This window comes from Eurypyga helias, unplaced genomic scaffold, assembly GCF_000690775.1.
Source record: "Eurypyga helias isolate BGI_N326 unplaced genomic scaffold, ASM69077v1 scaffold29083, whole genome shotgun sequence".
Taxonomy (NCBI): Eukaryota; Metazoa; Chordata; class Aves; order Eurypygiformes; family Eurypygidae; genus Eurypyga; species Eurypyga helias.
This window is the reverse complement of record NW_010241036.1, coordinates 12578-35892: the sequence shown is the minus strand read 5'-3', so window position 1 is coordinate 35892 and position 23315 is coordinate 12578. Positions and strand designations below refer to the sequence as shown.

The 23315-nt window shown below is 46.2% G+C and overlaps 1 protein-coding gene across 1 annotated transcript; it reads right to left on the bottom strand.

Annotated features, from left to right (window-relative positions):
• Window positions 1–534: 534 nt before the first annotated feature.
• On the bottom strand, window positions 535–21436 carry KLHL6 (kelch-like family member 6). The gene is made up of 7 exons (XM_010148631.1): window positions 21082–21436; window positions 15904–16069; window positions 10276–10725; window positions 7645–7882; window positions 4167–4369; window positions 3045–3258; window positions 535–1076 (listed from the first exon to the last, which is right to left on the bottom strand). The coding sequence occupies exons 1-7, from the start codon at window positions 21339–21341 to the stop codon at window positions 775–777; spliced, it is 1833 nt and encodes a 610-aa protein (XP_010146933.1). The 5' UTR covers window positions 21342–21436; the 3' UTR covers window positions 535–774.
• Between the last annotated feature and the right edge of the window lie 1879 nt (window positions 21437–23315).

The following is a 23315-nucleotide window of genomic DNA, read 5'->3' as shown; positions in this document are numbered from 1 at the left end:
CGAGAGGAAAAAGCCTTTCAGGCAGATCAGTAAACCACCCCAGAACAAAACAGAAGGGAGACCAGGGTTTGGTCTGCTTTATTAGAAAAGAGCTACAGTGGCCGTTCGGTGGGACCAGGTTAGCGTTAGTCTGTATTTGCAGCCTGTGCAGTCTCTTTGTTGGGAATGACAGCAAGGTTTGCAAACTGAAATGGGTTTTTTTGGTCACGCAGAACTGAAAAACTAACAAAGTGTCTTCAAGCAAACAAACCATCAAACAAACCAGTTTTAACTTAATCTAATGTGCCAACCACTGGAAAAAAGCACAGCTTTGGAGGAAACGACGCTACGTTTCACCAAAGTTACAAATCTTTAGTTCCAAAAAGCGACTTCTGGTTTTCACTAGTAGGTGCAGCAAATCCAACTTAACACAATAAATAGTTGAACAAACTTCTGGACCAGGCTGAGCCAGTTCAAGCACGTTTCAGAGCAGATATAGCTGGGAAGTAAACTTCCCACCTACGCATCACATTTCTTTGCCTGATTGGAGGTATTGTGTTGGCAGGGGTAAACTACAGCTGGTCCCTTTGTTTTTCTGAGGAGGGAAGGATGAAGATAACTTAAGGATATACTGTACAGAGGAAATGCAAGGGCTGAGCGTATATACAGATACTCCCCAGAGAACCCTTGTGGCAGTATTTCCACCCATCGCTACCTGCAGCTAAAAAACATCGCCATTGCAGTCCGTGTCACAGGGGCACAGAGGCATTGGAGTTCTTTGCAGTTCTCCTGCGGTCAGACAGAAACTGCCCCGGGCACAATCCTACGCATGTGCGTGTAAGACTTCCTGAGGGTCACGCTCCCGTGATGAGACACCCCCCGAGGCAGGACACACTCTTCTGTCAGCTTCTGAGTTTCGGGGTCCCAGCACAGCACTGTCGCAATGACTTCATTCTTTTCATCTCGGCCCCCGGTGATAAACAACTTGTTGTTGCAAGGAGAAATCCCACAACTGGCTCTCTCATGGGTGAACTGAGTCACCAGGCACCATGTGTCTTCCTGGGGGCTGTAGGAGTAGAGTGCTTTCATTGCCCCACCTGCAGAGGAAATGGATATCAGTTTGCACCGGCCATTCCTGTAAGAGATTTTAATTAAACCACCCACTTCAACAAGACTCCGTTCCTGATGTTCATAAGAATGATTTATGCCCCAAAGCTAAGAAAAAACAAGGTCACAGGATACTTCATTGTTTTGAAAGCCAGATCCTCAGAAGGCCACTTATTGTTCATACGGCTGTGGAATTTAAGGCCAGAACAAAATGCTGTGGTCATGCAGTGTGACCACAGTGAACCCAGCAACAGACCTTTCGCATACCTGCTCCCTCAGCAAGGACACAGCTATAGAAAAGCTTAGATCATGAAGGACTAGGTGTGGTAAGCTGTCACTGTTGGCAATGGGCACATGATTTCTTCACTGACACCTCTAACTTCAGTGTCCATCTGCCCGTTAAACCTCCTTCTGCCTGGCGCTGGCTATTTTCAAAAGCCCATTCCTAATTTAGGCGTTTGTCAGACTAAACTCATAATCTTACGTGTAAGCTAAACAGAGAGCGACCTTCAGTTTCTCCATGTTTCCAAATCTGCAGTCATTCTTGAAACTTTCTGTGCACCTTTTCCAATTTTGCAGGCTCTTTTTTCTTTTGAAAAATGGTAAATACCTCAGTGCCCAAGAAATGTGGAAATGTATTCCCTCCTGAGACTACCAACAGGTGAATGGTTCTTACTCTGAAATTTCCAGGGACTGTGTCTGTCTTCAACTGTATAGAACAGGGCTGGGGAAACCTTGAAGCCATGGTCTTACTGGTGAGTTACAACACCTTGGATGCTGCTGTTGGCAAAGGGAGCACTTATCTATTGCAGTTATAATAAATATTGGTTTGGGTAATATTAATCCAGCACTTCAGAGACAATCAAGTCACTGGGAGGTGACTTAAACAAGTTTTATTTCCCAACTGGAGCAGACTGAAGATGCACTTTGTTAGTTGCAGTGATTCATCTGGCAGTTGATAGTTCATCAGTCTGGGTAATTTGATTGCTTTGGATGCAGTAACCAAATCTTTTGCCTTTTAAACCTCATGCAGGGCTGATTTCTATCCAATTGAACTAGATTTGTTTCTCAGATAGGGAAACTAGGTTTACAGATGAAAGATGCTGAAGGAATGTAACTGGAATATCGTGTCAAATTTTATCAGGAGTTGTACCAGCTAGCCCGTAAGTCATGCCTTCTCTTTCTGTCTCTCAGCTTGTACGCAGAGGGTGATGTCCATCCATGTGCTGAGGAGAAGCACAAGGTATTTACATACACACAAGGTGCACACATGTGCACACACATGCACATTATAAATCTCCCTTCAGAACACCATTTACTATTTGGTGATACCCTGGCTCTATGCCAGCCTTCAGCACCATATCGATTATCCTGCAAGTGGGAAACTTTCTGCACCAGGACTGGGGAGGGGGGCGACTCTTCAGAGCTCCTGTTCTGGAAGTTCCTCTTTCCATCTTTTGGGTTTTTTTCCAGCACCTTCTGGAGATGTGTGCAGGCTCCCTCTGCAGTTCAGCTCACCACCATGAAACTCTTGTTCTTCCACCTCTGCTTTCAGTTCTGTCAATAGACTGAATTAACCCCAAGCATGATCTAGTGAAGAGGTCTGGACCTTTTGGTATCAGTGGCTCTGCTCTCATGACCTGCTCCTAGTACTCATATCCCTACATAAATCCTGTGTGCGGTGGGTCGTGTAATGTCCCTGGAGAGGAGAGGGGACATGATGGCTCTTAAGATTCTGTGCTAGTTCAAGCTGTCCAAGATACCTACCACACTGACAGGGAGTTTGACTTGGTGACTCTTCACTACTGCTTGTGAATGTGCTGGATTCTCATCCCTCACTAAGCTCAATGGGAAGAGCCATCTGACTGATTATACTCCATAGAGTTTGTGGGTAAAACTAGCCCAACCAAACAAGCCCTGCTGTGTCTAGCAAGAAGGAACATCAATGTTTCACCTACCCACAACATAAATGTGATCACGGAAACTTGCAGCATTGATGCATTTGGCTTCGACTGGCATGGCAGCTTTCAGGCTCCATGTGTTGGTCACGGGGTCATAGCACTGAGTCTTGTCCGTCGCCAGCTTCCCGTTGGGTCCTCCCCCAATCACGTAGAGTTTCTTCTTGTAGCTCGCTGCTGCAAAGGAGCTTACATTGACCATCAGGGGAGCAGCCTGTGTGACCAAAAACTCGTTAGTAACCATTCTGATTTCAAGTAGTCAGACTGATGCGAAGGGGGTGGGAGCCTGTGGAATTTTAAGTCAGATGTCCCCTTTAAGATGATCAGTAGGGTTCAGAAGATGACATTTCTAGGGATAAGGGAGAAGTATGTTTCAGCTTTTTCTTAAGACTGTAAAAGCCTTAATAAAAATATGCTGTGTTCAGATGCTGTTATTAAAATTACATTGTAACAATTCAAAAGCTAAGAAATGTCAGAAATGCCCCAAATCTCCTTTACATACTTATGCCCATTGAAAAAACACAAGGAACTTGTTAGTACGGATTCCTCTGCTTGGCTTTGTATCATCTAAAAACTAGGGTTTGTACCTGCCATTATGATGCCTAATCTCATTAATGTCATGGATTAATTGGCTGCCTAATACTCTCCTCTCATTGGTTGAAGTACAGTTAGAACTGGTTTCTTTCCATCATGTTTGCCTTGAAACCTGTACTTTCAACTTAAATGTATAACGCATACCTTATATAATGCACAGGTTGATAAACACATTATATATATTATATATAATATATAAAAGAGCAGTAGTTCTCAGCCTGTGCTCTGGTTCCTGTATGTTGCGTTCTTACTCACTGATTTGTGGACTACTAGCTTTAAAAGCCAACTAAGAAAAAGAAAATTAGATATCAGATGCTTCACAGGCAATGATTGGCAGGCAATTCTGCAATTTTTACTTTCTGAAGAATGCACATTTCTATAGAAAAAATATTTAGGGTTTTTACAGACTAGAAATACTTAAAAGAATTGTACTAGATCCTGTCTTGTTCATTTTAGTGATTCAAAGCCCTAACATTTGCTGATCAAAATGTTCAAATGTGTAAAATGTTATGTGATGCAGTATCTTACCTCTGACCAGCAGTTATGAAAGGGATCATATGCTTCCATGCTGTTGATTCTCTGCATGCCATCGAACCCTCCAATGACATATACTTTGCCACCCAACACAGCCATTTTATGCCTCCATCGTCCGATATTTAGATACTCAATTTGTATCCATTTGTTGATGGAGGCGTTGTATTTCCAGACATCATGCTTTGTTTCTTTGCCACCTGCAGAACATGACACGTGTAAGTACGATAGCATAGCTTGTATTTACTCCAAATCTGCAATATATTTAAATTTAAAAATGTTTTCTCACAATAGAAAATAAATAATTGGCCCTTAATATTAGCTTCTTAATTACCAACACCAGTGGCCTGGCCCTGTTACACTAGAAGACAATTTCTGCATTTACTTTACTTAATAGTGAAGGAAATGGAACAGTTGCTACAGCCAAGTATTCAATAAAGATAAATCACTGTTCCTCACTTTACCAAACCATGACCACTTTCATTTTAACACTGAATGAGTGACCAAGCACACACAGCATGGTGGTATGCAGGAGATTTTTGTGCACCCCCAAGGCATGGCAGGATGCTGGGAAATGACAAATAAGCAAATGCGATTTAAATAAGAGAACGGAGGATGTTGCTGTTGGTAGTGCCAAATCCCCCCAACACAGGCCTGAGCTGGGGAACTGCCAGTTTGTGCAGGGTAGATCCAGTCAGCTAGCTTAGTGGTTCACATCCTAAAACAAAAGACCTGACCCTGAACTCCTATCAAGTAGCCCTGCATGACGTGTTAGAAATTTTACTATTCGACCCTGGGATCAGATGGCTGGGATCTCATTGCTGTACCTCTCCTTCCGGTCTCTTTCTCTGCTGACTTGGATTTTCTTCCTATTTAAAGATTGAGGATCAGAATTGGACCCTGCAAACTCATTCTAGACCTGACTTGACTCGTGCTAAAGCGAAGAGCAGTGTTCTAAACAAGCACTCCTGTTTGCATATAATTTTTGGTGTAACTGCACTATGAATGGATCTAGTTAAGCCTGAAACCACATTTACAGACTGAGTAGCTTATTCCATCATCTGCAACCTGATTAAACATTTGCTTCACTGGTGAATATACTGAAAAGGGAATTCATATTCCATTGAGAAAGCGTCTGCCTTCATTGGTATTCTGTCCGGCAGCCAGATCTCTGCAAACTGATGGGGCTCATCTCTGGGCCAAATAGCAGATTGAATAGGAGATAATTAGCATGCTAGAAAGAGTCGTTTGTAATGCTTTTGTCTCAGTATTTTTCACATGTATGTGTTGAATTTGATTTGCACTCAAATAGCTGAAGTGGCTGAAGAGCCTGAATGCAGCATTCATGGGCACAAAGGGGCTGAGAGGCTGCAGGTGTTGCCCTTAACCCTCCCTTCAAATTCCCCTTTTACGGGAGCTTGTTCTTCCCTGCACAGGCTGAGACTCTGGAGCCTGAGGTGGACCAGGCAAGTGAGTTTGCTGCACATCAGGGGTAGGGAGTGATTTTTGAGAGAACTGGAGGTTTATTTTGTTTCTATTCTTTCTCTAGACCACAGTTCGTTCTAATTTGAGGGAAAATTGGAACTGAATTAGTGAAAGTAAGAGAATGGTGAGTTTCGTGTCATTTTTAGTTATGTGACAAATGCAGTGTTTCAGTCCATCCAGTCAAAGCATTTAAAGTGTTTGGGGAAATGGTGATCCAAAGGTAGTCATACTCTTATGCAAAGGACTTTGCTATTGTTCAGATGCCAAAAGAGCAGGGAAGATGACAAACTGTACCAAGATATCCAGGGAAATGGGCATGTGGGATGGGAGATCAACTTAGGAAAGATGCAAGTCAAGTTAGAAAAGAACCAAGTCACAGAAGCTAAAAGAAAGAAAACAAGTGGTAGGACATGCAGGAGGAGACAGATATTTAATCGGGATTGGGACACTAATAATTTGGTTTAGCTGATTTGGGTGGCAATGGTGAAAAGGAGATAGGAGAAAGACTGTAAGGGAATGGAGGGAGGGAGTCAAGGACAGGAGATTATCCGGAGAAGGAAGAAAGAGGGCCTGTGAGAACAACAGGAAGAGGAAAGCCAGCTTAGGCTCACCGTGGCAGGGGACATGTTAGCCTGGCCTGGAAGTTGCCTGGATAGAGCGTAAACAAAAAGCGGAGAAGAGATGCTGGAAAAATGTCGGGAATAACAGGAAGCAAAAAGCCTGTGACCTTGACAAAGAGGAAAGGGTAAGAGATTAAAGTCAAATGGAAAAGAGATTTCTCAGCTCAAAGGTGTGAAGGCATGAGGAATGTTCCCTAGTCGGGATGTTTGACTTAGGGTCACCTCCACAGCTAACCTTTAACAGAGGGTCTGCTGCCGGAGTGAAAAGGGGAAAAATGCCTTTATTTGTAACTAGCAAAGAAATAATCTAATTCTTATCCCAAGATAAAGATTTAATAAACTTTACTTTCGAATGAGGTAATAAAAATCTGTGGATTCCCAAAAGAGAGAGTGCAATGGAAGATACTTAAATGAATGCAAGGGACCACTACTCATACTTCATACTCATTCACACCTTAGCCTTCCCTCCTCCTTTCTTCTCTCCTGTCTTAATTGAACATGGAAATATGTTGGAGGATTTTTCAGGAAAAAGTGTCCTACCCATGGGGCACTGCTCTGTAACGTGGCAATGATCACAAGCTTGCTGTCACTTTTTCATTGGCAAGCAGAACCTCAGACTTGATTTTGACAGGCCATCAAAACCAGCAGGCAAACCGACTAGCAAGCTTTTTGATTGTCAAAGTACAACTCTGTAGCTCCATGTTCAAATGCCTACATGGAGCTCAACTGTATCTATGTGGGAAGTTAAATATGCTTCCTGAAGCTCTCACAATGAGGGCCTGCAAACGATACGTTCAGACCGATGCTGTGTGGCTGGACCATTGGGTTTCATCTGGCTTTGGCAGTTAATGTGGCCATTAGCAAGTGTCTAGAGTCCTGCCTGAAACGGTGTTGAAGTGCTCCTGAAAGGGCCTTCAGGTAGCAGCCAAACATTGGTGACAGTTCCCTGATGGTTTGTGACAGATCCTTGCAGAGTGAGTCTGATTCTGGCAGATTTTTGCTTACGCATGTGGAACTGCAAATGGACTTGTTACAAGAAGATGCTGCAGCAATTAGTCTTCATTTTATGTCTGATAAACTGTTCTTGGGGGCCCTCCACAAAGACAGTCGCTGAGTGTGCACGTGGAAGTAGCTATGCATACAGATGAATATTTTCTGAAAAGGAATCCTGTGCTGAAGCTCGTGCCAGGGCCAGGCAATGTCCTCACACATCCAGCACTTCCCTGCAGCCTGTACGAAGCCAAAGCGTTAGGAATGCCTGTAGTGCTTAGTTCTACTAAAGCTGCCTGAAGCACGCCCGTGATAAAAGCTGGACACGATTGTGAGAACCCTCTGCTCCCCTCTTCCACTCTTAATGTCTTGTTCCTTACCTGATATGTAGACTTCATTTTTTAGCGTAATGCATGCAAACTCCACCCATTTTTTATTCTCATTCTCTGTCTCCTGCTCTGTGATTGGTAATTTTGCTACTTCCAGGCGGCTTCGCCTCAAAGGATCCAGGCACGTCACTTCTGCTACAAACTTCTCATCTTTTGTACAGCCCCCTATGATCATAAACACCTCAGACTGGAACTCGTGCATCCTGGGCTTGGTTCTTTCTGTAATAATCTAAATGCAAGCAAGACAGAGTGAGTACACAGGGCACTTACACCTACGGTTACAGCACGGCCTGGTCACCTTTTTTCTGATTACCTGTTCTGTAAATCCCAACTGGCTTACATCAGCTGAACCAATTACCCAACGCTCTCTTAAGCTGAAAGCCTGGAAAGCATCCTTAGAAGGGTAGCAGCAGAGGTTGCTGTATCCTTCTTCCATCAGGATTTCTCCAACGCTAGACGTAGTTGCTTTTGCTTACCCGCTAGGATCCTTTCAGATCCCCCTGGGAATTCCTAAGAGCTATGAAGGTGCGCACTAGTGACAAGGCTGGGTGCATGTGAGGCAGCTGAAGAAGACAGGTTTCATTTGGGCTGACAGTGAGGGCAAGGTAGGAGGGCCCGAAGGCTTGTGTATGCCCTGGGGAGCTTGGAGGGAGCAAGAATGCAGTTAGCACTATCAGAAAATAATGGCTTTCATTATTTGTCCTGAAGAGATATTTTAAAGCATCAGAGCAATAGTAATTCTCTACTGTGGTGAGGGCTTTATTTGTTGGTTTCTTTGTTTATAAGCCCTAATTTTAAGCCAAACCCAGAAGATTTACTTAAAGCCAACACCAGGCTCTGTAACATGGTTAGCTCTAATTTACTGTCTGTTGGCTCAGTTTATTGACCAGGTCTTTGTCTCAGGGACACTGGAAAAAGTCACTTCCTGGGCAGATGTTCACCAGGAACAAAGAATGCAGGGAGTGCTTGGAAACTTCTGTTCTGCCTGTAGGAAACACTTACAAGCAAGTGGAGATGAGTGCATTAGTGTCCCAAGGTACACTGGCACTGTGCTGAAGGACAGAAGGAATAACCTTCTTTATCCTGCCCCGTTCTTCATACTGGAAGAAATGCAGTGTAAAGTGTATGGGGAGCACATAAAGTTCCTCTGCTTCTGCTGCATCACAGGACATTGGCTAATTTGCAGACCCTCAAAGTCTGCTGGGAGAGGTCTGCACTCCTCTGCGGAAGTCTTACATCTGGCGAGGTTCAGATCGCAGTTGTTACCTGCTGCAAGCCCCAGAGGAGCAGTCCGTGGGCTCACAGGTTAAATTCTGTGCAATAGGCGGCTTGCTTGCAGTTTTACTTCTCTTTCTAAACTACATTTAATGTGTTTCTATAAATCGGCCTAATTTATATTTTTAAAATACTATTTATACAGACATAGATGTCCCTACATTTAGCAAATCATTAGACAAATCTTTACAAACATCTGTCCCAGAACTTGCCGGCTTTCAGAGTTCTGTTTTTAGCCCGCTGCCACCATTGCCAGGCATCAGCCCCAGGGAGGATAGCTGTCAGGGCTGCCTCTGACGGCTGCGTGATGAGCATTCAGCTCCAAGCAATGCTCCCTGTGTCTATCCCACGTGAACCTGACAGCACTGCTGAGTGGGGCAAGGCTTCCTCGAGGGGTTCCCACCAGACTGGCCAGCACTGCCCGTGTCATCGTACTGTTGCAGTCACCAGCACAACGAGCCCTTGGGCTCTCCCCTGCTGCCAGTGACTCATCCACTGTTAGCGATGGATCCACAACATGCTCCTGAGCCCTCCAGCCTTCCCCTGACTCTTTGGCTGAGGAGGCACACCAGATTCCTCACACACTCACGTACCTTTGCTCCCGTTGTGCAATCTGATCTCTGGTTCCTCTCCCCTCTACCCCATATTTTGGGCCGGGAGACATGGCTGATACCTAACTTTCCAAAGAGTTAATTTGAATTTGGCAATTGAAGAAGTGGAGATCCACCACAGCCTACCTTGAGCAGGCAGGATGGGACTGGACTGGATGTTCAGGATGAACCTGTCTCTTTGGGTGCAGGGGCCTCTGCAAATGAGGAAGATAGGCAGATCTCTCCTCTGGGGAGAGAGCCTCTTCTTCATGAGAGGTTCTGTCTTTCTGAAAGATTTCCCCCCGTAAGTAATGAATGGAGACGGCACATATTCAGATTTGAAAGAGTCATTACCGATTGTGGCAGAGTTCATTGTGAAAATTATTCTTCCTTTCTTAGGCTTGAAATACCAGCTGAGAGGGTGAGGTGTCGGGAGCAACACCATTTGCCTTTTTACCAAGGAAGTCACCTGGGGTGTTTGTTTAGCTGCGCAAGCATGTGCACAAAGGGTCAAGCTCGGATGTTCATAAACGGGAAGCCGTACGCTTTGTTTTAAAACAAGCTACAAGAAATTCTAAGCTCTCTAAATAAGCAGGATAACAGGTGAGGCTCTCCTTGACTTTTCAATAGCACCAGTCAGGGAACTTCACTGTGAATACCCTTTTCTGCCTCACAGTACTGCCCCTTCTGATGGGAATTTTGAGCAGAAGCATGAGACATTTAGAAAGAGCAGCAAATACCTTCCTTTTTCACTCACCTCATTGCCTGATAGATGGTACATTCTTGCTTCCTGGAGCAAAGGAAAAACATCTGGACACTGTCTAATGAGCTGATCGGCTTCAACAGTCTCTACGAAATACCAAGGGTCCAAGAGGGGCAAACGGACATTCTCTAGCACATACGGCAGGAGAGGAAACCTTTCCGATTCCTTGTAACGAACCCAGTTCATTACAGTTTCGAACACCTGTGCCTCTTCCGTGACGTAGAGGTCATCGCTCTTCAGCGTGCTGCAGAGAATGTCGGCCGGCAGCTCCAGGAACTCCTCGTAGTTCAGGACCTGGGTGAAGTTCTGGATAATGTAGTTCTGCACCTGTTCTTTCAGGCTGTGCAGGGAGTGAGCGTCAGCCAGCCGCAGGATGCCAACACAGTTCTCCGGCTGGAGGGCTTCGGTGAGAAAACTGGCACAAGCGTCTACCATGCGAAGGAACTGTGGGCAGAAAAAGCATGTATAAGCACAGAGCGGTTACTTGGGTGACTGTATCGCAGAAGAACTATGGAGCTTTTTGAATTTTGTTTCATAAATGTAAAGGGGTTTCTACTCTTCCCTTTCCTTCTTTGAAATCTCAGAGCATGAGGAAATGTGGAGATACAAAGCACAGGGAAGGTCCTCAGGCTTCAGATGTTCTTGTCCTGCTTCATCTTGTATGTCAGCTCAGATCTAGTAGAATGGAGTCTGGTTTTAGAGTGCAGGTGGCTCCACTGTCTACATTTATGCTCCCACCATCCCAATTCAACGTGTCTGAGGCCCTGCAAGAGTGGTGGAAAATGAGTGCTGGGTTCTGGGAGGTTTGGGTCAGTGTGGCCCCTCGAGAGTGTACGGGCATACTGTCCTGTACTGGGGACGTGGCAGAAAGAGATTGACCATCAGCAAATCTTTGAGTTGCCTAAAAGCCAGGGTTGTCTTGTGTCTGTTGCTCCAAGATTTTAGTGACCTTTGTTTTCTCTGTCATCACTATTAGTTCAAAAAACTACAGATGTGCATTTTGCACACAGTCTACTTAATGAACTTGCCCTGTTTGTGTTCAGTAGGGCATCACAATGACTCTCATTAATTTCTTTTGCACAGTAGCCCCACCTGAGGGTCCCGAATGTGCCTATCCTGGACTACAGATGTCTGCGGGACATTTGCCACAAACTACAACATGAGCTGGATTGCTGGTGATAGTTCAGAAATTGCAAACCAGTTGTGGGTAGAAGTGGTAAGTTATAGGACACCATCCTGGGCTTTCCATCGCTGCTTTGTTTTCAGATATGGATAGGGAATCAGTATTTTGTGTTGGTTTTGCCACTGAGCAGTGCAAACAGCAACATACAGAAAGATGGGTCAAACTGATTTCCGTCCACGCTTTTTGGGTCTTTTTTCCATCCAGCGTCAGCAAGCAAACCATTTTAACTCGTTCTGTCCCACCGGGGAAAGTTGCACAACAGTAATTTAGGGGCAAAGAGGAAGCGAAACATTTTTAAACACTGTAGTATGTAGATTTGTTTCAGTAATTAGGGTAGAATCTTCCAGACCCGGCTGTGTTGTGTTGACACATTTAGACTGTTTACCAGAGCTGAGCGATCGCAGACGCTGTGTACAGACTACCTGGTTCCTGTTTTACATTTAGATGTGGTCAGAAGTTTAGAGAAATGCAACTGACTGATGAGCAAGGGTACACGAGGTCTCAGAGTAAGTCGCTGCCGTTGTGATATAAATATGTCAGTGGCACGCTGTGGCAAAGCAGCAGAGCTCGGCGGCCCCTCAGTGCCTGCCATGCTCATGTGGCCCGGTCTCTGGGCTAGCACAAGGCTAACTGAACTCTCCAGTGCGTTTCCCTGAGGATCTGAAAGGACTTTGCCAACATCAGACAGTCCCGAGGCAGGTTAAGCATTAGCCCTTTGAAAGTTGTCAGCAATGAGATGCAAGAAACCAAAGCTGGGATTTGTCAAGGTCACTCATCAAGTCATCCACAAGTGTGGGAATAGACATCAGAATGATGTGTTCACCAGCCCAACCACTGCAGAGTGCTCTAATTATTTATACATGGTTTGTTAAGAGCGATACTCACAAGATGATACCAGAGGTTTTTCTCCCAGGCAGCGCACCCTGGTCTGATGGCCACACAGGCACCACTGATCACGCTGGGTAGCTGTGTCTGTGGCCAGACGAATGCGGAACTGTGAGGTGTGGGTGTGAGAAACAGTCCTCAGTGAGGACTTAAGCAGAGAGGTCAGACCACTTGAGAGCATATCAAGATAGGACTTTCCCTGGCTGCTGCTCCTCACCTCTGTGCTGAACTGTCTGCCCACCACTCCCTTCATTTTGAGACAAAACTCCCCCCAAAACTCCCCCAGACTTGCTGGGGATGCTTCAGTCAGTCCAATGAGATTGGGTGACTCAGGAGAGCACGTGGGAGGAAGACACCCCTCAGCCTCTGCTTCATCTGCTCTGATTATTCTTGCCGATCTTCTTTCCCCTCTGTGAGTATCCTTCCTAATGCCACCCCAGGCATTTTAAAAACTCTGTTCCCTGGGAACAGTTTCCTCAATAATTGGGTCCTCCTTCTCCTAATACTGCTTTGAATTCAGTTTCTTACTTGCTACAGATATCCCATATTGCTTGCTTGGCCTCCTCTCTGAGTAATAGAACTTTATTCTCCCAGTTTAAGTCCTTGCTTGTCCCAGCTTTGATTCTAACTGTCTAGTGTAGCAGTGCCAGCAGCCCTGCCTCCTGCGATAACCCCCAGAAAGGGAAGGGAACAGCGGGTGAAAGGGCTCTTATTCATAATTCCCCTCTGCATTCAGCACACTTTGGGGGCAGATCCTGCACCCCACAGCTGCCCTGCCCTCACCCACCCGCTCTGCCTGTGGCTGCAGGGACAGCACGTCCTGGCTCTGCGGTGACACCTGCGTCCAGAGGGAGCCCCACAGCGGGAACCAGCCCAGTGCTGGAGGCCACAGGGACCCTCTCCGGTGAGCTGACAGCTTTCTGAGCCTGTGAACCGATCTCTGACCCGGCGCTGCCCAGGAGCCCTTCCTTAGCAATTCGTGTCTTCGTGGCTGGTGCTGCGCAGTGGCACTGTCCTGCAACTGCCACCCTGGGCCCTCACTGCCCAGTGGCTACAGGATGGTCTTCAGATAACTGGCAAAGTATTTTCCTTACAGTGTCTTGTTCACAAGAAGTGGATTAACACAGGGATGAGCAGTCAGTAAGGCCGTCAGGCTGGTGGTACTTCAGCTGTGCCCTGGGGACAGAGAGCCCCATGTTCCAGGGCGTCTGCCACTATTCCCAGTGCAGCTGGCATTTCCACGGCAGTGGTCATCACGTCCCCTTGTGACAGTTCTGTTTCTTTTACATCTGCTCAGGGGTTTGCTTCCCTTCCACAGACTCTTCGCTTCCACGGAAGCAGCTGATGTGTCCCCTCACCCAAGCCATGCTGAGGGAGGGGGGCAGTACAGAGGTTCTGGGAGGGCGCAGAAGGAAGGTGGACAGGTCTGAAGGTCAGTGTTGATTGCGCCGGTTGAAGCACAGCTCTGTGTCACAGCCCTGAGGAGCAGCTGAGTTCTGGGCCTTACGGAGAGGTGAAAGGATGAGCTGCTCTGCAGGCAGTGCTGGTGGCAGAGCACTGGGCTGGGTCCGGGGTGGGCACCAGCCCTACCAGCGGGGTGGCTGCACAGCCGCCAGCTCAGGCAGAGGAGGGGACTGCTGAACTCATGGTGCTGCAACTGTGCTCTAGGTGGAAAAATCTGTCTGGGTCACTTCAGCGTGAGGCTTAGCTGTTCAGCAGCTGCCTGTTCCAAACCTGCTTCTCCCAGGCGGAAATCTCTGTGCACAAAGCCCACTACGGTGGGGACTTCTCACCCTCAGTAGCCTTCCACCTCTCTCTGCTGTCAGCCTTGACTGCATTTGGTCAAAACTTATCGAAAGGAACTAAGGGAAGGCATGATTATGTTGAACTTTTCCAAAAATATTTCTAGAGAAAAGTGGGGTATCTCCATTGGAATATCTAAAACTGTGTAAGTTATTTCTTTTCTGATTCTCTGTCAAGACTGAGAGATTGGAAAGAGGCAGTGCCAAAAAGTGTTGCTGGTGAGATAAAAAAGATCTGTTTGGAACTATTGGACAAGGTTTTTGCACGTCATTAATTGGAAAGGAAAGAATTTCCCAAACAAAAATGTTACAATTAACTGCAGAATTAATCTTTTCAGCTACTGATATATTGACATGAAACATTTGACTCTTTCAAGTGTTACTGTTTGTTCTGTGGCATAAATAGCAGAGACAAGCTGGCAGAACACTAGTAGTTACTAAATCTTTTTTACACAAAAAACATTTTCAGCCAAAAACCTCACCCATGTATAATGTGAGGCTTTAAGACCTCATAAATCTTCATAGTATCCAAGACCATTGCAGTAAGACTTGGGATCATTGCTTTTAGTTGAACATTCCAGGGTTTCTAGGCTTTTGTACTTTACTATTCTTGCTTATGGGACCCTCACAGTGTTATCATTACTCAGTGTTTGATAGTTTTCTTAAAGCCTTGGGAATCGAATTTATTCTTAATTTTAATGAAAAATAGGAAGGAGATGGTTTTGATGGTTTCAGGAAAAACAAAACAAAACAAAACAAAACAAAACCCTAAGGAAAAAAGGTTCAGAAGAAAACAAAAAGAACAAAGAAAAATATCCTGAAAATGAACCAAAAGTAACCTTTGAGTGCTACCGGTTTGCAGGCTTGGGCTGCTGATAAGGTCAGTAAGCTGCTGCACTCCAGCCCCATGCGACACCAAAGCTACACCAGCATTTCTGGGTAACCTTGGAGATCACTTCGTGATAGCTTTCCCTTCTCTCCCCAGAGTGAGCACCAACTCCCATTACCCCAAAGGCCACAGGCTCATTGTAGAGCAACACTTCCCATGTTTGGAAGATTCAAGAAGCTGAAGCCCATAATGAACCCCAATGCTTATGGAGTCAGGTGTCTGTGCCTTCCTTAAGGAAAAGACTGGCCACACACACACGTTGGCACTTCGCAGGTTATGCTGGTTGCAATTTGTTCGCAATTTACAGCTTGGTACCAGAGACTGCAATTTGGTAGCCCTCACAGGTGATTTACAGGACATGTGAATACATCATGGACCAAAAGCTGAGTAATCCTGCTCAAATCTGACTGCCCACAAGTCCCAGGTCATGACTAAAACCCTTTACATCCAGTCCTACAAAGGAGGATGCCGACTTTGGCTGGTGAGCCTCCACCTGAGGGCATTGGAGAGGGAGAGACGACGTTAGCTTCCTGCTCTGGCCCAGGCCAACCACTGCCCACTAGCTCTTTTGGGCTGGAGGACAGCTGGCCCTTGCAGGCCAATGTGAACCTTGGGAAGCCCCAGCAAGCCAACCCTGCTGCCTGGCCGGCACAGAGGGGAGCTGCTCTTGTTTGCACAGCACCCAGCACAGTAGCATTCTAGTACATGGCTGCAACCGCCTCTTTTTATCACAGCCTAAGTAAATATGAAGCAAATGCTTCCAGAACCCATACAATCAGAGAAGTTCACACTGTGTTAACTAGGGTACGACATGCTGTTGCTGGAGCAGCAAGACTGGATCAGTGCATTTGAGTTGTCTGTACCTGAAAGAGGCTGGCAGCTTCCAAGACTTTCTGTACGTTCTGCTTTGTGATGAGCATCTTGCTGGTGTAGGTGTAGTCCAGGAGTATATTCATGGTTTCTGCGTCAACTCCTTTAAGTATGATCTTCTCTTCATATTTCTCTCTTAAATCATTGCAGAACATGGCCCTGAAAAGACACATTGGTTTTACTGCATCCCAGCCAGGATGAGGCATGCTGAAAACACTTGGTTATATAGATTTCAACACCGAATGTTCCGATTGCTTCATATTTTATGCAATTAGTCCTATAGCAAAGTAGCAAGGAAAATACTTCCGTTTCTTTCATACCTCTTTACTCATGAGTTTGATAAAGCACACACACACGATGGATACCCCAGAGCTGGACTCGGAGCTCCGTGGCAGCAAAAGGCCGCTGGGACCTTCCCTGAGCATCTGTCTGGGCTGATGCTGCAGAGCACTTGTCACGTCTCACCTACAGGCTCCTTCCGTTTCTAGTACAGGCACCGCTCATTAGGCCCCAACCTCCAAGGCTCTGGCATTCTCCATACTTCGTTAACTCCTAGCTCATGTACTTTATCACCCTCGGCAAGGTCAATGCCCCTGCGCTCCCGAGCTGCAGAAGCTGCTGGGACTGAGCCCTGAGGGCCAGACCAGATCCACGTGTTTGATAGCCTCACCTCTGAGCTTCCCAGCATATCTCTGACCCCATTAACACCAGGGATGGGCCAGGAGGGAATGGCTTATGGATTTTCTTCTCATTAAGAAGCTGACTTTTTCTCTGCTAGATTTTGGGAGCTTCTGGTAGGATTGTAGAGTTGGCACCTCTTGGCTAGAGAAGTACTTCAGTAATCATGAGTTGGAACTACTGTTAGACATAAAGCACAGTGATTTCATGCATGTGGGTATCACCTCTTCTTTGGTGGATAGTACTGCATTAGAAAGGCGACTGCCACACACACCTTTGCCACGGGACAGATATTTCATGTGGGATAAAATCAGAAATTTCTCTAAGAGCTATTTAAATTCACTTTCATTGTGATAGCTGCAAGGCAAACACACACATCTTCATCTGCATTTTCAATTCATAATTAAGTATTTCTTCCAATGCTTTTGCTTTTATTTAGAAGTTTGATCAGTCTCAATCCCATCTTGTTCACTGCCTTCGGAGAGTGAGATTTCACATCATCTGGAATCTGGTTCAACAGATCAGAAGTACATGAGTCCGCTTGTAACTGCGTTGGTGAAAAACATGTGCAGATCTAGAGTGTAATTAGAAGCACTCTTTACCCTGCATACCAAGCCCTTCTTTATTAGTCATGTACAATGTTGACAGGACAGTGCAACCTGGGAAGTGGCTAGAGGTCCAAAGTCTTGGGCCATGCATTTCTTGTAAAAGCGGTGCCAGAATAAAGCTGCCCGAGTGACACAGCTTACTGGAACCAAGATGTAAACAGTTTTTGTTGCAAGGCAGTTTAGGTATGTTGAATGGCAAACGGCTAGAAGATACCAGCTGCTCCTTGCTCTAAGAGCTAGCTGTTCCTTGCCTCAGCAGAGATTTTATAGAAGGGAGAGCTGGTATTAGTTATCTCAGTGTATAAAACTGCTTTTGGATAGAGACCTAACTTTTGAACAGGAAACTTGGGCAAAGGATTTACTCATCAGAAAAGTTGTTCAGCCAAAATTCTCATTTTCCCTTCACTCGCCGCAGCTCATCAGAGGTTTTTGACTCACTGCTGTGCTCCACGGTCCAGTTTCTGCTGCCACTGAAATCCGACTATTTGAAAGGCATTAAGACACAGTACTCCTTAACTTCAGTGAGCACAAGACTGGGATTGTCCCTAGCTTCTCTCCCTTTTGACGGTGTTGAATGTTGTCCGTTGTCTGTCTGGGACACGCAGGCAGGTGGCCATTTGAAAACATCACTCCTTGGTACCCGCTTCTCCTGGTGAATGGGGTTTTTACGTGGAGAGGGAAGGTTGTACAAAACAGCCGTTTCTATTGCACAGGATTGATAGGCGCCGAATGCTTCATCTGAATGAGAAATAGGCTGTTGTAGGGTGCAGGTGTTGTCTGCTCTTGTTCCTTTTATCTCTTAAACTGGTGACTCCAGTCTTGTATTTAACCATCCCTGCCGGGGAGGTGAGAGCTCTCACTTCCGTCCCGCAAAGCCGGAGCATTTGGTGGAGGTCACTCAGAGATACTCAGCATTACACCATTGCAAGGCTGCTCAGAAACCAGCCTCGGGATGGTGGTGGAGGCTTGGCACAGGGATCTTGTCAGAGGGCTCTCACCTATCTGTCTCCTCATCTGTGAAATTGCGTTAGAGCTGCCATCCACTCCTGATCTCGTAGGGTACGGATTCACCTAACGTGGCTGCGACCTGCAGAAATCACACATCTGAAGCACCCTGTTCTCCCACCAGTGTGCCTCTCGAGGGCTGAACAGGGCAGTACTATCCAGAAGAGCTGGCGCCTGTAGTGGCCTTCCCTCTGCTCAGATGGGTGGACGCCATTCCCACTCTGTGTACCGACCAGCGTGAACACCCTGACACCACTCAGGACTGACCTGGCTGAGCTTCTCTTGCTGCTTCTGAACCTTTCTGTACTTACCCAGAGAGGGGTGTGATTATTTTCTCTGGGGCTCTAAATCCTTCAGATGTGGCTACTAATTTTGTTGTCTGTTTCCCTGGTTCCTGTCCCTGCGTAATTTTAAACTAAGCCTTTGACTTCATACTTTGTCCAAGAAATGCGCATTTGAAGTGAGAACCGAGGGCCAAATTAGATACCTGAAAAATGGGTAAGTTTAGAAAAAACAGGGAGAAATCTCAATGAAATAAATGAGAGGTTTTAGTTTATGAAGTACTTTTTAAGCACTCACCCACACTGGAATGCTTGTGCTTGGAATTGCAAACCTGACTTCAAACAACCATGCTGGAGTTTGAGGATGCTCTGGAAAATATTGCTTCAACCTCTCCCAGCCCCATTCTCCCACTACCTTGGGCAGCGCGGGAGTAAAGAACTATGGCTCAGCCTTGGCCAAGTTGTACTTCTCTTCTCTGCTTTGTTACCTTCATCTGGGTAAATGGAGAGTTAATGCTCCTATGTCCACAGTTGCAGGACATGTCAGCAGTACTAGTATCTACTCTCGAGCAGTGCTGAAGGAAGGACTAGAAGCTGTTAGCTTTGTTTAACTGTGTTTAAGTCAGCTGCTAGGGATTGCTTGCATTATGGCACCCAACATTCAGGAAAGGGGTTGTGTAACATGCTGTTGCAGGGGAATGAAGCCCGTGACTCACAGGGTCCCTTTGCTTTGCCCCTGTGCACGGGTCAGAGGCCATCTAATAGCATGGAAAGTACTCACAGGAGTAGTGTGATTGAAGAATTTCTTCTTTCTTTGGGCTCTTGCAGCTTCCAGTGAATTATGGCTTGATGAAACGAGCTGCCTTGTGAGTGGCAGAACCGGTGAAGCTCAGTTCCCTGCAGACTTGTGTCGTCCTTTCCCGCTTCACAGTAACCTCAGCTTCCCCTACCCAAGCCATCCATTCTCTCGTTATTCCACTCAAACATTTCACCGTCCCTCTCAGGACACTCAGCTCTGTGCTGGCTGCCTGTGTCCGGCCGAGCAAGGGCTGGCTGCGTGTGCTTTGGCTGGTCCTGACCACTGCGTGTGTTGGCTGGCCAGGACGCGGTGCTTGCGTCCCAGCCGATCACCACACGGCCCCAGTCCCAGCATCTCTCCTCTGCCTGGCCTTCCATCAAACCTGTGGATTTGAGATTTGAGATTTCCGCCCTCTGCCAAACGTGATTGAAACTAACCCAAAGAGTCGTGACAAGAGGCACTGACAGCGTGATAGAACAAACCTCAACCCCACGGGGAGCCAGGTCAAACACAAGCACCGGGGGGTGGGGGCAGACCTTTTGCATGTGTGCAATTGTCTTGGGATGAGCTGACTTCCAGCCAGGCATCCCCCTTCCTTGCAAGGGGCAGGCTGTACCTCAGGGATCAGTGGAAAACCAGCCAACAGTAGTTACGAGAGAGCTTTCTTGCCTGGTTTTCACTGCTGAAGTCCCGTCTGCTTGCAGCACCTTGCCTCGCAGCTGAAGGGGAATTGTTCTTTTGTCAAAGTACCATTACTGGAATTCTGATTTTAATTTGTGCATCTGCTCTCCTTCCTGCACACAATGCTGGTAGACAATATTTGGGCATCCCTGCTTTTAGTTGCACATTTTCACTCCTGCGATACATATAGTCTATCTATAGAAACAATACCTATCTTCGTATATTCACAGGCACAATCTCTGTTATGAGATGATAAAACCATAACTGTTTTGCCAGGCACTACCAGCAAAGCTTACTAGACCCCATTAAAATTAGCTTTCTGCTCATGTCACAAGTGGTCACAGGTTCTTTTTTCTCATGTTTCCTCCGTAGCTATTCAGTCATCTGACAGCTTTAGCAGTAAAAAAAAAGAAAGAAAAAAAAATCCCAGCCATGCAAATGTGATTGTCTAACTGATAATGGAAAATCTGTGTTAAAACTGATACTGAGTTCTAAAATCCGTCTTTGCTGGCCAGTTGTCTCAGATAGACTATCTGTTGTAGTACTGAAAGAATGAAAAATTCCAGGGGACCAGAGGGAGGGGGTGAAATGGTAAAATGGTTTTCAAGGAGGTATTCCCCATTGCAATTGATATTCAGTAACCCTAGGAAAGATGGAAAAGTCCTTCTCTTTCCTCCTCAAAAATTTTAAGCAATATATATATTTTACCACAGAATGGTAATGGGAAAAATTAACAAGTTCCACAAACCCACTCCTACCTCAATAAAAATACGGTGTTATCTGAACGAATATTAGCCTGAATCCCAAAGGGACAATACAAGGGGCTGCAGATACTTGGTTAAAACATTTTCTCATCCACTTGTCTGCCAGCCATTCGCCGCTTGTTTGCATGCCTCTGGCCGACTCACTGAGTGCTGGTATCAGAACTCTGGCAAATCCACAGCTTGGCACCTGCCTTATTTAAGTCTCCAACCTTAAAAAAAAGAGCTGAAAGGTGTCAGGAATTACAGGCTCACTGCAAATTTGCAGTTTAGCACCCAGTTTACACTCCATGGAGATCTACATTTCAAGCCTAAGAAGCAAAGTAAGTTTCTTGGGTTTGTTTCGTCCATGCCTTACCTGAAATAGTTGCTTGCTGCAGCGAGGACCACTCGGTGACAGGAGAATTCCCTGCTGTCCACGCACAGGATGACATCTGTAAGGGAATTCTCAAGCCGAAGGTTCTCCAGGCCATTCTGGAGCACCAGGGAGAGTCCCGTATCATCAAACTTGACCTTTTCACCACTCGAGACTTCCACCAGGTCCCCCATTTTCATCGAACACTCATTGTCCAAAGAGATCTCAGGCTCCTCAGAGCTCTTCTCCAGTGTGTCCCCCATTTTCTGGGCAGGACCGTCTCATTCTGTTGGTGCCTCAATCTAAAAAGAGCTCCTAAGCCCCAGACGAGTCACACTGCAGAAGTTGGGCGGATTTCCTGTCCAGAGGTCTCTGCTTATCTGTAGCTGTCACACACACATAACAGGAAGCCTTGCACTTTCTCATCCTGTTAACACAAACAAAGGCTGTTTTTTTTCGGTGAATTTCAGGCAGTATCAACGTGTTTAGAAAGGACTTAAGATGCCTCTGGATGTGAGAAGATTACAAGTGACAGGGAAGGCCTGCTTCCCGCCCTCAAACCAGTCGTTATCCGGATCTGCTGGTTGTGGTGATAGGTGCACCATATGGCTACCGAGTCATCCTGCCAGACGGGGCTGCTAAGGGTATTCTTTTAAATTTCTTCGTCCAGGTATGCAATTATTAATTAGTGAGGTGGTTTTGGGTTTTAATAATACATATTCAGAAAGCCCTCCCAGCGGCTGCTTCTGCCCCTCCTGGTGTGTTAGCTGACAAACACTGCATGGCTTTTCTTCAAGGCTACGTTGTCCTAACTCTCTCCAGGACATGGAGCAGCATCAGAGATCTCGCAGCTGATGGTCTTCAGGCCACACTGCCAGGCAGTGATGTCCCTCATGACTCTGTGCAGGCAGAGTCATGTCACCAACTCTGGCTCATCGTGGAAGCTAAAGGAAAGAGCCTAGGCGACTGCTCATCCCCACCATCCCCGCTGCTGGAGGTAGCTTGAGTCGCATCCACATCCGACTTGCAGACCTCAAGATGAAGACAGACAGCAGTGGGGCTGTGGGCTGAGGAGTGGGCAGTGGGGGCGCTGCAGGGGAGCGCTGGGGCTGACCCTCCAGCAGGACAGGAGCACACAGAGCACAGGGCTGAAGTTTCACTTTCACTCACAGCTGAATGGGATCTACTTGGACCTCGCCTACATGAGAAGCTGACCCACGGTGGCAGAGATAAGCCACACAGCCTACTGAAAGCAACAGGGTGAATCCCCTGGCTTGCTTAGGAAACTCTCATGCTGTGGAGTTAGAAAGTATTCTGCCTGCCCCCAGCCCTGAAAGGAATGCAAGGCTAACCTCTAACCTTGGGAGCTTGAGTGGTAACCAACCTTGCCTTTGTGAAACTTCTAGGAATCCTCTTTCAGCCAATCCTCATGTTTTTATTGTGTGTTTGGTTTTCTCTTTTGTCTCCAGCTTGTATAGCTGAACTCAGTCTGAAGGGAAGCTTGGCTTCGAAGAGGGAGGTGAAAGCGGCATTCAGAGAGAGACAGATTTAGAGGGTTCTTGTATGGGATAGGATGATCAAGAGGAAGGAAAGCAAAAAATCTCCCTCCTGATCTCCCCTGCCTTCTTGCAATGGGTTTTTCTTCATTTTGTGTCAGCTGTGCAAAGCTTTGGCTTTTTCCTTTCCTAGGTGATGTAAATATGTTCCTGCTGCCTTTTGTGCTAACCTTAGGTAATGAATGCTTCCTTTTTAAAGCCAGTCCCATCTTTCTGCCAAGAGCTCCTCCAGGAATACTCCTCAAAAATATCAGGTGTGCTTTTAAAATCACAATATTTTAAACCTGTCTCGGGTTAGGTTCTCTTTGTTTATCATCATGACTTTTGACCTTAGGGAATTCATCTTATCAGGCTTTTCTCTGATGGTGAGAAACTTCATATTTTCTTTATCTGTTTAAGTGAAAGCTGAGATTCAGCAGTGATCACTTGATTGCAGTTGCCGAAGCTTTGAACAAAGCATTTGCAGTTGCCAAGGCTGAAGTAAGACTGTATTGGCTGTGAGTGCTGGGAACGGAAGCCCTGCAGTAACTAGGTCGGTGATAGCTGTGGTATTGGCAGCGTGCTACCCATTAACTGCAGTGTAGAAAGGACCTTAGTAGCTCAAGCAAGTGCTGACTAGTAATAGCAATGATCACTATCTACAGTCTGTCTTCTGAGCCATTGCTAACCCATATGATGTAT